Source organism: Triplophysa rosa, linkage group LG14, assembly GCF_024868665.1.
Source record: "Triplophysa rosa linkage group LG14, Trosa_1v2, whole genome shotgun sequence".
In the NCBI taxonomy this organism is placed as follows: Eukaryota; Metazoa; Chordata; class Actinopteri; order Cypriniformes; family Nemacheilidae; genus Triplophysa; species Triplophysa rosa.
The window spans coordinates 12,062,389-12,077,805 of record NC_079903.1 but is presented as its reverse complement, the minus strand read 5'-3'; the positions used below and the strand labels follow the sequence as shown (position 1 = coordinate 12,077,805).

Sequence of the window (15,417 nt, the reverse complement as noted above, 5' to 3'; positions counted from 1 at the left end):
GAAGAAAGAAATGTATACAGATTTAAAACAATCTGAGGGTGAGTAAACAGATTTTTCATTTTTGGATGAACTATCCCTTTAAAAATGAAGTAGCCTAATCAAATTACGACTGTTATATTATGCGTTATTATTAATGTTACCATCATTATTTGTTTCTCCCTGGCTAGCGCTTTTTTATTTTTGCAAATAGCATGTTGAACACAACTCTTAGTGAGTTGTGTTCAACAAGCCATTTGCAAACTTTTCATATATTTACATATACATTTGAAGGCTGATAAGAAGCAGGTATGAGTAGTGTGTATTAGTATATAAAGTGGGTACAGAATGATGAAATCACAGAGCTTTCAACAGCAATTTCACAAATGAAATAAAAAATATTTAGAAAAAAATCCCATCTTATCGTTCTGAAAACTAGGTTAAGGAATTTACAGAGGATGCATTCGCCCAAGATTTATCAGTGTTGTTTAATGTTTATAATAATGTCGTTTACATTTACATTTATGCATTTGGCAGACGCGTTTATCCAAAGCGACTTACATTGCATTGTTTTATAATTTTTTGTGTCACCAATATTATCATCTATTTACTGTAGTTGGAATGGGACATTTTGCTTCCATATTGGAAATCCAACCGAATTTACCATTAGAACACATACAATATTTTTGTCTACTACATTACTGTTCATTAATGTTTGGTCTCTTTTATTAATCTCTTTTAGTAAAAGAGTTATATAGTGGCATCATACCAACTGCTGTCTGTAACAGATATGATGAAAATACATAATTATGACAAGATTGTAAGGATATAGTGTACATTTAAATTTATTAATTTAGCAGACACTTATTCAAGAGTATTTAACATTGTGTCTAAATATTGTGATATCATATTCATATAATATGTTGTTATATATTATGGGAAATGGAACCACTGGCAAAATAAATAGTTTTATTACTCATTAAATATGTGACTACAGTACATTCAGTAGTATGTATAGTAGCCTACTGTGACGAGGCGTTCAGACATCTGGAAAAAGTTGACAGCTCCACATGAGAGTCGACTCCTTTGGAGCTTAATGGAATCCAGCATCGACTCGTCTTCCTCTATCGAGTCACAGCGCTACCAATCGGAGGCGAGTAGACTAGAGTAGACTGGAGTAGAGTGTAGTACAGAGTTGTGTCCCTGTGGCCGCCATTAAAGGATGCGACCAATGTATTCAAACAAACCAGTGAGACACAGCTAAGCACCGCACAGCCTTTTCTCTTTTGATTTCACTTCATATCCACAGCCTTCTGCTTTTTATCGTCAGAATCTCAACGCTTCGTCTTTGATGTCATTCCGACGAAGACCGGGAAACGAGAGAGACTGAATTTGAATGAAATTTAAACCCGAACTCTCCTGGCTTGAACTGTTTGTTGCTACCTCGCTTAGCCAGTCAGTTAGCCAGCTAGTCGCTAACTTCAGTTAGCCCGATGCTAAGCTAAGCTAAAGGGGGAGGGCTGCATTTACCTCTCTACCCCTCTGGCTGCTGTAATTACATATTCTTTGATGTATCGGCTCCGAAGGAGAAAAATATCTCACCGCGGATCATGGTAAATGCGCGGCGTTGTTCGTGCGGGAAGTTTTTAGCGGAATTTTTAACGCATTCCTGGTGAGTGAGTAACCTTTAGCGGAGCGACACCAGAGCTAAGCTAATTCACTTAGCTCGCTGGACGCGAACTCGTCCTGCTGCTGATTGTGCCTGCGAGAGACGGATCCGGTCCAAAACCCATCGCATTTATTTGTTCCTGGGATCTGAAAGAGAGGATGGCTCGCTGGACTGCGCTTTGATGATGAGTTCTTGTTTTGTACCCAACGGGGCGAGCTTGGAGGACTGCCACTCCAACCTCTTCTGTCTGGTAAGAGATGAGCTGAACGTATACGAGGGCCAGAAGCCATTTTTAGCCGGCCAGTCAATCAACAAGAGGCCTGTTGATCTAAATACCAGTCAAACAAATTTTCTGCTGTGTTTATTATATAGACATACGAGACGTCTGGATGTGTATTTGTTTTGTACTGAAGTTGGCGTCTGAGATATTGTTATTGTAATATTTGGATCGTATCGGAGTGTCAGCTAACGTTGGTAAACACTTGCTGAACTAACTGGCTTGAACGAGCTGCAAGTTGTTGGCAAGAAGTTACTAACTTCGAGTACAAAAACAACTGAAGGGACAGTATTAGGGAGAGTGATATTAAACAATATTGACGTGTATTTTACTCATGTGTAATGCACTTGTCAACTAATGTCCTGTATGCTTTCGCTTTTAAACGCTGACTTCTCTTTTCTCAAATATATCTAACGTAATGTTTAGACGGTAACGTTATATGAAACGTTTCGACCAAAGACGTGTAAAAACGACCATTTAGCTTTGTTGTAGAGATATTATTTCCTGTTTTTAAGTAAACTAGCGTGGTTTGCTCAGTATTGGTAAAGTTGGCTGGAGATATGCAAGTTCCGTCTGCAAGTGGCAACTTTGCATTTGTAATCTGCGCAGTAACCCGCTAATATGAGCCTCATTTTCCTATACACACACTTACATTTATTCCTGTAATTCATGGCATTGGGGGGATCTGTCGACACCGAACCATGTATTTAACCTTCTAATACAGATCTCCAAACGTGGAGCTATTGGGAAGGTGTAATGCAAGAAAAAACTGCAGCTCAATGAACTAAATAGGATGCGTGTCCCAGAGGAATAACAGATATTTTGAAAGACTTTTATGACAGACACATACGAAATGTCATGGCAGCTTTGATTTTGCACAGACTTGTTTTTTATTTGATAGGCAGGAGCAGATGGTACTAATAAAAAAGATATGTATGAAAATGTTTTGTTTGTTTGGCATGTCACTTGTTTTTTAGTGATAATGAATCTTGATTGTATGTTGAATCATGGTGCATTCATTTTTATGGGCATGGCTAGATGGCATCTTCTTGCATTAGTCACATGCCAACAAAATTACAGAATCAACCACTTCAGTCGTTTTGGCACTGTTTGTGCACATGCAGGTCTATTAACTGCCATGCCGTGAGTCACTCTTTTCTAGTACATCTCAATGTTGTGGAATCCACACTATACCTCATTGCTGCAACAGATCCACATGATGGATTTTTCTAACACGTTCTCTCTCATTCTTTGCCTTCAGGCTGACCTCACAGGGATCAAATGGAAGTGCTTTGTATGGCAGGGCCCCACCTCGTCCCCAATCCTCTTCCCAGTGACAGAAGAGGACCCCATCCTGTGCAGCTTCAGTCGCTGCCTGAAGGCGGATGTGCTGAGTGTGTGGCGGAGGCACCAGACCCCGGGTCGCCGGGAGCTCTGGATCTTTTGGTGGGGAGACGACCCCAACTTCGCAGAGCTCGTCCACCATGACCTCTCATGTACGTCTGCTTCCTTTTAGGCTGACACGCGACTTTAGAACCATGACTTATGCATACAGAACAACCTGACACTGATTTATTAAAATTCCTGGTTTGTATTCAGATGTCATTTAATTGGCACGTCAGGGATGATGTGTGGCTGAACTAAATTTCTAATGGCAAAATCAGTGGTTAGACTGGAGGTGTTTCCAGACATGACTCATAGACTGGTTATTGGATTGGAGTCGCTAAGGTTTGCAAACAACATTAATGCAGTTACGTCAAAGTGGAACTATTGAAGGATGTTAGTATGTTTCTGTAGTCTTTGCATATGATGAATGATCAGGCAGACTTTGGATAGCATCAGACAAAACTTCAAGCTTCAATTGATATTATCATAACCAATAAAACCCTCTTCAGTATAGAAGTAAGCTGCTCCTAGAAGGATGGCAGTTTTCCGGACAGTCGGCTTTTCCTACACCTACTGTTGTTTAACTGACCAACATGGAATTTGTTAGAAAGTTTTGACAAGCATGTTTCACCAGCGTATGTCCTCATTTTTTCCAACAAAAGCATTTAGTTATAAGAAAGTACATTGTGGTAACATTTAATGACAAATACTAGAATGTTAATTTATGATATTTGTGACCAATAAAAATATTGTCTTGGCAAGTAAAATAATTTAGACAACTCGCCCAGCTGGCCCTGCAGACAAAATCCTTACTGGTACAGAATAAAACAATAAGCAAAAATCCTTGGAAGTACTTTTGTAAGATGTGACTTGGCTGAGGTCATAAGAATATAACACATCTGTTTTTTATCCACTGTTTATTGGCATAACCGCTCCATATGTGCTGGTCAGTGAAGAAATAAGTGGGGTTAATTTCCTTGTTCTTAGACACATTTTTTCTCTTATAAAATCTTTTTCTCCTTTCCAACAACAAACACCTTTGCGATGTCCAAGCCAGAGTCATGGGCAGTTCTCAAAGCATTCTTAATTCAATTTGTGCATGGAAAATACAGATGTGCTATGACAGTGGGAAAGAGTCCTCTCCTCCCTGTTCTTTTATGTTGACTTTACACTTTAAAGCTCATTGAAATGTCTGTGGTCACCCAAAGTTTACAGTATACATTATATGAATATATTAGCTTGTATTACAAATAATATTAAGGCACTTATGTGAACTTGCAGCAGTTGAGAGCACATTTCTGTGTACATATGAACAAAGTTCTGTTCTATGTACTGCACAGGTGATGAGGACGGAGCATGGGAGACCGGCCTGACTTACGAGTGCCGAACGCTGCTCTTCAAAGCCATCCATAACCTGTTGGAGCGCTGCCTCATGAATCGATCCTTCGTTCGTATCGGCAAGTGGTTTGTCAAGCCGTATGAAAAAGATGAGAAGCCAATCAACAAAAGGTAAAAACATCAAAATAAATACTTTCACCTTAATCACGTGAAGATGTTGCAAAAGGCTGATAAATCTGTGACTTCACATTCTGTATTAAAGGGATTGTTCACCCAATAATCAAAAGGTTTGCATTATTTGTACTCGCCCTCGTGTCGTTCCAAACCTGTATGGCTTGCTTTCTTCTGCAGAAATGTCTCGGTGGTTTTGTATCCACATGATGAAAGTCAGTAGTTTGGTTACCAACGTTCTTGAAAAAATCTTCTTTTGTGTCCTGTGGAAGAGAGAAAGTCAAACAGGATTGGAATGACACGAGAGTGAGAACATGATGGGAAAACTGTATTTTTAGGTGAACGACATATTGCACCTGGTTTCATAGTGATCATAAACTACTGAACTATATTACTTAAGATTATGGTTAAATCGCTCTAATGCAGTCTCTTGTGGGATATTAATTATATTTATAAATTGGTGTGCAGACCGGGGATTGAAACTGTTGCTGTTGTTGGCTTTGCGCGATGTTTACATTACACCAAAGACCCGGTGTGTTTTCATGTCCGGAGATGCGGATTCATGCAGTAAGCTGCCGCATTTACTGCGTGATCCTCATTGTTTATCGCAGCAGATGAGTGACATCAGGCCTGTTGGCATCCTTGCACAGAGAAAAGCCCCTGCTCTGGACGCCAAATATTCAAACGGGCACCCTCCCGGGGTATTCTGTTTGTTTGCGTGAGAACCGCACCAGATCGTGCCATCCTCCCACTGTGGCTGATTCTAAGTGCCCGTCTTGAGAGAAATATTCTGATATTGCAGGGAGGGGCAGTAGATGCGGTCCTTCTAATTGTCTGCCTCATTTGAATAGATGTCATTGGTTCCCTCAGGGCAGAAGTGCGGCGGTGTGTCTGTGGGTGGGTGGAAGGATATGGCTTCCTACTGTGGGAGCGCTCCGGCTCCAGCTTCGGTTAAGGATGCACGGGCTGGGAAACATTGCTGTTTCCTCTGTCTAGGCTTTAAAAAAGAGCTTACTCTCTCACAAAACACTGACATTGCGGTTTCGCAGTAGGTAGGTCAACAGGAACCACCATTTTGCTTTCACTTGTTAAGCTCTGCCTGAACTTGAGTAGATATCAGACATTCGTTGTAATAAGCATTAATGACTCGAGGCTCTTCAGCATTTGTTTTGTTTTTGTAACAAAACAGGTTCGGTCACTTTGAACACTGAATATATAAGGTTTTGCTCACGCTTTGAAGTGCCATCTGTGCGTGAGGGGTTTGTAGTGGTTTGCTGGTGGCGTTCCTTAATGACACTCCTAACAGAGCTCAACAAACGTATGAGGAATGAGGTCTCGCCCTCTCTCGCTCGTGCTCTGCACCGTGCAGAGCTGGCACCGAACGCCCTGGTGTTACCAGGGGCCATCACTTGATCCCTCCAGTGAGCGTGCACACTTCTGCTGGCTTAAATGCAGGAAATTCTGGGTCTCCGTGCCAGTGTTGGGCATGAAATGGGCTAGTGTTCAAGCATGCAGAGAGAGACAATCCACTGGGAAAGATCTGGAAAGTCAGGTCCAGTTATGTTTTTAAATGCAGTGAATGGGATCAGTTTGGTGTGTAGTATAAAAAAGTTCAACATTAAGGTTTTGGTAAAGGATCATATTTATAGACCGTTTCAGTGGCAACAACATAAACAAACGTTATGTGGCCTGAACTTAAATTCTGGTAGACATCCGCAAAGAATCAATAACTACAGAGTCATTTAAAAGTAGACTACTTTATTACAATTAATGTAAATATTAATTAATTAAATTTAATTTATATTAATGAATTATATTATATAGACAAATAAACAAACACCGACCGGAAGTTAACTTCGGACCAGGCGCGTGTGTCCGATGAAACCCACTATTTTTCATTTAAAGTGATAGATCACCCAAAAATAAAAAATTCGGTCATTATTACTCACCCTATTGTCATTTCAAACCTGAATAACTTTCTTTCTTCTGCAGAACACAGAAGATGTTTTAAGAATGGTGTGTACTAGGGCTGAACGATTAATCGAAATCGAATCGCAATCGCGATGTGAGACATTGCGATTTGCTAATCGCAAGAGGCTGCGATGTGGAAGCGATGTGAAAAATAGGAAACGAGTCTGTTCCAAGCCCGCTTTGAGTGGCATTCTTGCTAACCAACTGAGTGAGCACACCTCCGTTATGCCTAATCAGCACTGCCCTAGCCAACTGCATAAACGTCCGTCATTAAAAAAACAAACAAACAGAAGGCAGGAGAGAGAGTGTGTGTTATTATGGCATTTGCAGAGTCAGATCGATCATATTAGGCAAATAAATACTAAAGAACCGTTCAATTCAGAAGACCGCACACATAGCCTGTGTCATACTCGCACGACTCTTCCCCGCATTGTGCGTCTCGTGGACGAGCCGTTTAAACTTGACGCGCACACACAGCCTGTGTCATACTCGCACGTCTCTGCCCCACGTTGTGCGTCTCCCGCATCTCGCGGACGAGCCGTTTAAACTTGACGCGCACACACAGCCTGTTTCGTAATGACGTTTATAGTAATTGAGTCCGGCTCCACAGGGGCATCTGGCAATATGGACGAGGCTTGACGCAAGCGCGTCAATAATAAATAATAAAATGTTTTATTTAAAATAACAAAACTAAACTGCAATTTTATAACAAATTAATAATAGAAAAAGTCTCTTTAATATAAACAAACTAATACTGTCTGTGCTTTTCTTGGATTTTTTTGCATTTAAGAAATATCAGCATCCACGTTTAGGTTTGCAGTGAAAATAGCGGCCCCTGCTGTTCAAAAAATGTATTGCGATTCAGTTCAAGCCTCAACCGATTTGAATCGTCACTCATTATAACCGATTTTCAACCGGCTCACGGTGAATCGTGACATCCCTATAACCTATGAACTATTTTAATAATTCACTAACACAATAGAAAATGTTATGGATTTAAGGGTTACAATGGGAGTTGTATTAGTTTTAATGGAAACTACAATAGTGTACACTGGTATTTGGATTCTATTGGTGTGATGTAATCTGGAAGTTGGGAACCAATTGAACAGTAAGCCCTATTTGAATAATGCCCAAAACACAAATGAATTTTGTAATGGTTTTAATGGAAACAATTAGAATTTCTGTAATGTTTTTTTTGTTGTTTTCTTTCAGCAGGGTAACCATACCCATACTGTGCTCCACACAACAATATTGAGCTGAAGCTTGAATTAGAAAAGTTAAAATCGCAAATCAAATCGCAATCGCAATGTGTCAAAAATATCGCAATTAGATATTTTCCCCAAATCGCACAGCCCTAGTGTGTACTGGCCAGTGTTGTGCAAGTTACTTCCAAACTGTAATACATTACAGATTACTTGTTACTGTTATTTAAAAGTAATCCCTTACCTTGCAATATTACTGTCTCAGAATTGTAATACGTTACATGACTCTTGTATTACTTTTGAGTTATTTTCACCAAAATAACTACAGAAGTAGAATATAACATTCTAAAATGACAAAATGTCTTTGTATTATTGTATTTTCAAAATACAAAATACTTCTTGCCAATCAACCTCTTTATTAGACTGCTGATTTCTTGAATTAACTAGGCCAGTGGTTCCCAAACTTTTTACAATGGCGTACCCCCCAGGGATTTAACATCATTCTGCGTACCCCCTTTCTTACAGTCACAATTGTGGTCTCAAACATTTTTTTATTTGCATTCTAAATACATGTAATTTTCTTTTATCAAACAATAAATGATATATGACTCATATATAAATAAATGACTCACTGTTTAAAGAGATGAATGTGCTTGAAATGACTTGTATAACTCTGTGATGTTTGGTTGTATCGGAAAAAGTCTGAGTCTCAAATCATTCTCTATGCAGAGTCTGTGTCGATATTTGTTCTTTATGTAGGCAAGTGCTGAAAACCCACTCTCGCAAAGATAAGTTGTGGAGAAGGGCAGTAATGTTTTCAAAGCACAATCGGCTAAGGCAGGATACTCTGCATGCAAAGCTATCCAGAAGTCTGTCAGTAATTTTTGTGCGAAGTCAATTCTCAAAGCGCCACTCGTAGAGATTTCAATGAGACTCTCGCTCAGAAACAGGAAGGTGCGCTGTGCTGGTTGCAGAGAATGGATTGCGAATCCAGGTGTTTGAATTGTCTGTCTCGGGAAAGTACTTGCGCGACTGCGAAGACAGCTCAGAAAGGTGTTTCATTATGTCACGCTTAACGCTGTTAGTAAGAGTTCGTTTGCTAGCAAAAAATCATGCAATGATGAAAAGGCTTCGGTGTTGTTCTCGTTAATGCAATTAGTCCAGAGAGCAAACTTTCTGATCATGGCCTCAGTTTTGTCCTGTACATTAAATATGGTTGTGGCAACTCCCTGCAATCCGATGTTCAACTCATTCAGACGGGAAAACACATCACCCAGATAGGCCAATATTGTAAGCCACTCTTCGTCATGTAAGCGGTTACTCAATTCAAAGGGATGGTCGATAAAAAAAGCTTCAAGTTCATCCTTCAATTCAAACAATCGTGTGAGAACCTTTCCCCTGGACAGCCATCGTACATCAGTATGTAGTAACAATGTGACGTGGTCGCTGCCCATTTCATTGCACAATGCAGAAAACAAACGAAAATTCAAAGGCCTTGCTTTAATAAAGTTTACAATTTTTACAGCATCTTGCAAAACGTCCTTAAGACGTTCAGGCATTCCTTTGGTGGCCAGCGCTTCTCTGTGGATGCTGCAATGTACGTAAACCGCGCAGGGCGAAACTGCTTGCACACGTGTTACCAGTCCACTCAGCCTGCCTGTCATGGCTTTCGCTCCATCAGTACAAATGCCCACACAATTTGTCCACTGAAGTCCATGTGATGTTACAAAGCCATCTAAAACTTTGAAAATCTCCTCTTCAGTTGCTCTGCCTTCCAACGGTTTGCAAAAAAGTATATCTTCCATAACTGAACCATCATAAATATACCGGACATATGCACGCAGCTGAGCCAAACCAGCTACATCCGTTGATTCATAGATTTGTAAAGCGTAGAATTCGCTGGATTTTATGAGAAGCAATAGCTGTTTTAAAACGTCTTCTGCCATATCAGCGATGCGACGTGAAACTGTTGTCTGATGACGGCATCTTCTGTATTGTTTTTTTGGCTTTTCCCCCAAGCATAATACCCGCAATATCAGCTGAAGCAGGAAGAATTTAGTTCTCCACAATAGTATGGGATTTGCCCGTTTTAGCCACTCTGTAACTCACCATGTAGGATGCTTCCAGTCCTTTCTTAAGGTTTTCTGACGCTGTTATAAGGGCCTTACTACTCCCGAGTTGTCTTAACTGTCTTTCGAAAAACTCTCGCGGCTTATTTTTCAAAGTCGCATGCTTTGTTTCTAAATGCCTGCGCAAAAACGCTGGCTTCATGCAGTTATGAAAGAGTACTTTTGCGCATATAACGCACTGTGGTTTGGGATTTTCGTCACTGCCAATGTAAGTAAATCCATATGAAATGTATTTCTCATCATATTTACGCCTTTTTGATCGTCTTTCTGTGAACTGCTGAACCTGAGTTGACGCTGTAGTCTCCGATGCATCGCTATCTGTGTCGGTGTCAACCGGAGCGGGTGGTTGATTTTACACCTGCAGCCGAAGTGCTGTTGGAGGGACCCGGGGTGTGGTCAGAGGACTGTGGATCATCCGAGCTGCTGGGAGTTGATTTTCTTTCTGTGGTTGCAGGCCTAAATCTTTGCAACCACTTATCCATTTTAATTTAACAAGCAGTTGTTGCTTCGTTCCAAGCCACGTGCAGTCGAATTACATGCGGTACATAAAGACGTGCGCTTACGCATGAGTGGACACATATTTTTTGATTGGATGTCATGAATTTGACCTTTTATGGCACTACGTGACTACTATTTTGCTGTGTGTACACTAGAGGGAGCACATCTTTATATTTAGCTTGTGAGAAAAACATGACTGGTTTATTGTCAGGTGCGTTATAATTAAGTAAACAGTAGATTTTGTTCATTTTTCTTAAGAAAACAGGATTTTGTTCATGTACCCCTCTGTCACCTGGGGTACCCCCGGGGGTACCCCAGTTTGGGAACCACTATACAAAAATAAATACAAAAAATACTAAGATTAAATGCATTTAAATACAAAATACTATTACAAAATAATAGTATTTTGTATTTCAAATGGATGTATTTTAAACACTGCCCATCCATGCAGTCTAATAAGGAGGTTGATTGGCAAAAAGTATTTTAGTTTGAAAATACAAAAATACTAAGATTAAACACATTGAAAAAAATTAAATGTATTTTGTATTTAAAAGGTATTTAAATACAAAATAGTCCCATCCCATCACTGATCTAGATTTTATAGAATTCTAGCTAGTCATCATGTAAACGTTAGCTTACCTTGTCATTGCTGCTGGTCACAGGGATCTTGCTAACTAGCTTCCTGACAAGCAGCCCAATGACCCCTCAAAACCCACCCAAAAGGAATGAAAACTAGCCCAATTATTTTCCGATGTCAAATCAAAGTTAACAACTGTCAAAAGACGTTTCTATTGCTATATTTACTTAAATGAATGGTTTCCTAGGTATTGTATATCAGGGTTTGTCCTGGCTCAAAATGAGGCGGAGGTGGTGCCATCCTGATCTTGTACATACACACGTAGGCCTACCGTACCTTTAAGTGGCTTACCCAAAGTGACTTTGAGTGTGACATATTAAAAGTTCTAATAAAATTAGATGAAAATGACAATTATTAAGTTATATAAAACATTACTTTTATTCAACCAAACAGAAATGTTTTTTAATCAAATAAAGCTTTTTATCATTTCAACTAACTTTTCAGCCCACCATAGCCAACTGAGTTAACCAGTCTTACTAAATGACTAAATTCACATCTTGGTTCACTTTAAATGATTTTAAAGGATCTCTTATATTTGCTAGTGACTGAAAAGTTCAATAGTTTAAATGAATCGGTTCAAATGAGTCATTCGTGTGTGAGTCGTTCTGAACGCAATGTGCTTTCATACTGGCGAACTCGCTGTGTACAGTATAAGCTGATTCAACGATCCAACTGCACAGCTGAAGACATTACAATGATGTACGTCATGTTAATTTAAGACATTTCAAGAAATTAAAGTACTTGGATGCAAAACACACAGCCGCAAAACACAGCCAGCTCTTGTTCTGGAACTCTTTATAGCGCCTCAGTGTGCTGATAACGAAACAGCGCCTCCACTGTGGCGTAATGTCACAACTGCAGTTACAAATGACAGTCGGTTAAATGCACGCAGCATTTCTTGTGAAGACTCGCAACATAGTTTTGGCGAGAGCCTGAGGCGGCAGGACATTTGACGGAGATGGCCTCCTCCAATTTCTCTATGCAGAAAAAACACCTGTATATATATTTTTGTTCTGTTGAACTCAAAAGATGTTTTGGGGGATTTAGGAAAGCAAACAATTCTGGGTCACATTTGACTACCATTATATATTTTTCTGCTATGTTAGTCAATGATGCCAAAGAATTTTCAGTTGCTAACATTGTACCTAATATCTTTGTATTCAACCGAACAAAGAAATTTATACAGGTTTGGAACAACTAGAGGGTACGTAACTCATTACAGAATTTTCATTTTTGGGTGGAGTGTCCCTTTAAAAAAGATCCCATGTGTGCTCGAGGCCACGCACGGAAATGGACGAGAAAAGTGTTTTCTCTTCGTAAGACATGCAAAAACTTGCTTAAGAAATAAGCATGGTTAAATGTATTGCATATGTATAATGTGTACAAGCGTGTCAATGTTTTAGTTGTTCTAGACTGCGTATAGCGCTGCTCAAACGTGATATTTGGCAGCCGGAAGAATCAACTGTTGTACACTCACGAGTGATTTCTTCGCAACATGACATGCACCTTAGTACGAAACATTGGTAAAAACATAATTCGGATGCATTGTCTAATACCATTGTCATGCGTCCCTCCCTGCACTGTAGCCTGCCTGTCAGACACTCGTTCCCCACACTTTTGAGTAGGGATGCACCGAATGTTCGGCCACCGAAAATGTTCGGCCGAAAATTTGTGAAGTGGCCGAATAAATTTTACCGAACATGACTCGTGATACGATCAAGCAGCAACCAGCAGAGAGAGAGAGAGAGAGAGAGAGAGAGACACGCATGCACTTTATTACTGCCGCAAACATTTTGGCAGTGCGTGCGCGTGTGTGTGGAGCATTTTAAAGTGTCAGAGAAAGACACAGCACGGGACTTGCCGCACGAAAGTAAATTTCCAAATAAAAGCGTCTTTACCGGTCGGTAACTTTACTTCAGACGGAAGTGGGCTGTCTGACAGTAGCCCCGCCGCTCGCGACATCCTTTGACATCATACAGTGGTCGCGTGCACACAGTTCCCTGTACTAAACAACTTGTCAAAGTATGTTCGGTGCATCCACGAGTGCACCTTCTAGAACAGTCAACTTTTGTGGGCGGAGTTTGGAGGAGAGACGTGAACTGAAATGGTTGTCAGTCAGCATCAGTCAGAATTGCTTGCATTGGATTTTTTTTTTCTCAAATCATTTTGCAATGTAGCCTATAATAATCCAACAGTTTTAGTTTATTCATATTTTTAGATTATAGGCCTAATGTGGAATGACACTTTTTAATGAAGTGTTTTGTTGTCGGGGTACAGAGTAACTTACATTACATTCTTTTAGCAGTCAGTTATAGGCCTAATTAATATAGGCTATTCATGAAGGGAGAGGGCTCAATTTTTTGTTTGAATTTACTTTTTTACTCAATTTTATATTAAGTTGTATTGTATCTTATTGAAAAGCAAGACAAATTATAAAAAGCACATTTTGACTATTCAGTTTGTGCAATAGTGAAAAAAATGGCTTAATAAATAAAGAAATGCAAAAAAGCATGTTCGGTGTTCGGTATTATTCGGCCAAGTGTTTCACATCATGTTCGGCTTCGGCCAAGAATTTTCATTTCGCTGCATCCCTACTTTTGAGAACGGACCGGTCCTGGAGTTGCCAAGTATTCATCGGAGTATGAATACACAATAAGAATCTCATCAATTAACATTTATCCTTGGAATATAAATAAACATTTTGGTGGCCGCAGTACATTATGAAATAGCCCCAAAACCCGCAACCCCGCGGCTCCATAATTTTTCCCGCAACTGCATTTTCAAAAATAGCCCAATTGTGCGGGAAAACCGCGACCCTGGCAACACTGGCACTAGGGCTTACAGCGAGCCGGGCAGGGCCAATTGCCTTGGACCTCGAGCTCAGAGGCTGAAATCATGTCGCGTTACAATAAAAAATACAAAGTTCCACTAGCCAGAGGGAGATGAATGCCACCACACGCATCTATTCACGAACAGGAAATAGAACTTGCAGGATTTTTGATTTGTTAATGTCTTGCTAGCGAAAAGTTTGTTGTAACGCAAGCGTTACTGAACATGTACCGAGTAAAATATTACTTAAAATTGATTAGTAATGCCTTACACTACTGCGTTAGAGCAAAAAGTAATACGTTACTGTAATACATTACTTTTGTAACGCATTACTCCCAACACTGGTACTGGCCCCCATGCACTTGCATTGGTTTTGTGTCCATACATACGATAGAAGTGAATGGGGGCAAGTGCTGTTCGGTTACCGATTTTTTTTCAAAATATCTTTTGTGTTCTGCGGAAGAAAGATAGTCAGACAGGGTGAGTACAGTGCCTTGCAAAAGTATTCATCCCCCTTCATTTTATTCACATTTTGTTATGTTGCTGCCTTATCTTAAACTACTAATTTATACACCACACTGCACATTAATGACAAAACAAAAAACAGATTTGTGATAACTTTGCAAATGTATTATAAATTAAAAACTGAAATAAGTACATTGCATAGCATAAGTATTCATGCCCTTTTCTGGGACACTTGAAATTTAGCTCAGAAGCATTAGTTTTGCTTGTTGATGTTTCTACACTTCTAGTGGAGTTAACCTGTGGCCAGTGTTAATTTCGTTAACGAAAACTATGACGAAAAGTATTAGTTAACGACATGTTTTCACTGACGAAAACGAGACGATAACTAAATAAAAATGAATACATTATAACGAAAACTGTAATAAAAATATACTGACATTTTCGTCAACTAATAAAAACAAGACGAAAATATTCTTGTCCCACCTGGCGGACATCAGTTTGCGCGCATGTGCTGCTTATTCCGCGGTTTACAAAGCGTCTTATTTTCCTTCACGATCGCCGGTAAAACGCCGCAAACTTGAAGCGCGACTGCAGGCGAGTCACCCCGAAACACATTACGAAGGCAGCTCAAAGGTTTTTATATGCCTATGTTAACTTAACACGAGCTGCTGCATAACGTGAAATGCAACATAAAGTCAGCCAAAAGAAACCAGCGCTGTCCTCTACTGATTATAGAAGTGATGAAGTGAGTCGAACTGTACATTCCAACCAAATATGTAACATGTTTGCATGACTAAAGAAATGTAATACAATTTATATAATATGTCTTTTTGAAAGCTATTCTCATTCATTGCTGTATCAAGCAAAGA

The 15,417-nt window shown here is 39.8% G+C and overlaps 1 protein-coding gene across 1 annotated transcript in view; it reads left to right on the top strand.

The window, feature by feature from the left end:
* The first annotated feature begins 1,129 nt into the window (after positions 1–1,129).
* med13b (mediator complex subunit 13b) overlaps positions 1,130–15,417 on the top strand; it is a 34,394-nt gene continuing 20,106 nt past the window's right edge. Inside the window, exons 1-3 of the mRNA XM_057351374.1 lie at positions 1,130–1,895; positions 3,184–3,418; positions 4,649–4,817. Of these exons, the coding sequence (XP_057207357.1) occupies positions 1,827–1,895; positions 3,184–3,418; positions 4,649–4,817 (473 nt within the window). The 5' untranslated portion in view covers positions 1,130–1,826. The remainder of the gene's footprint in view (positions 1,896–3,183; positions 3,419–4,648; positions 4,818–15,417) is intronic.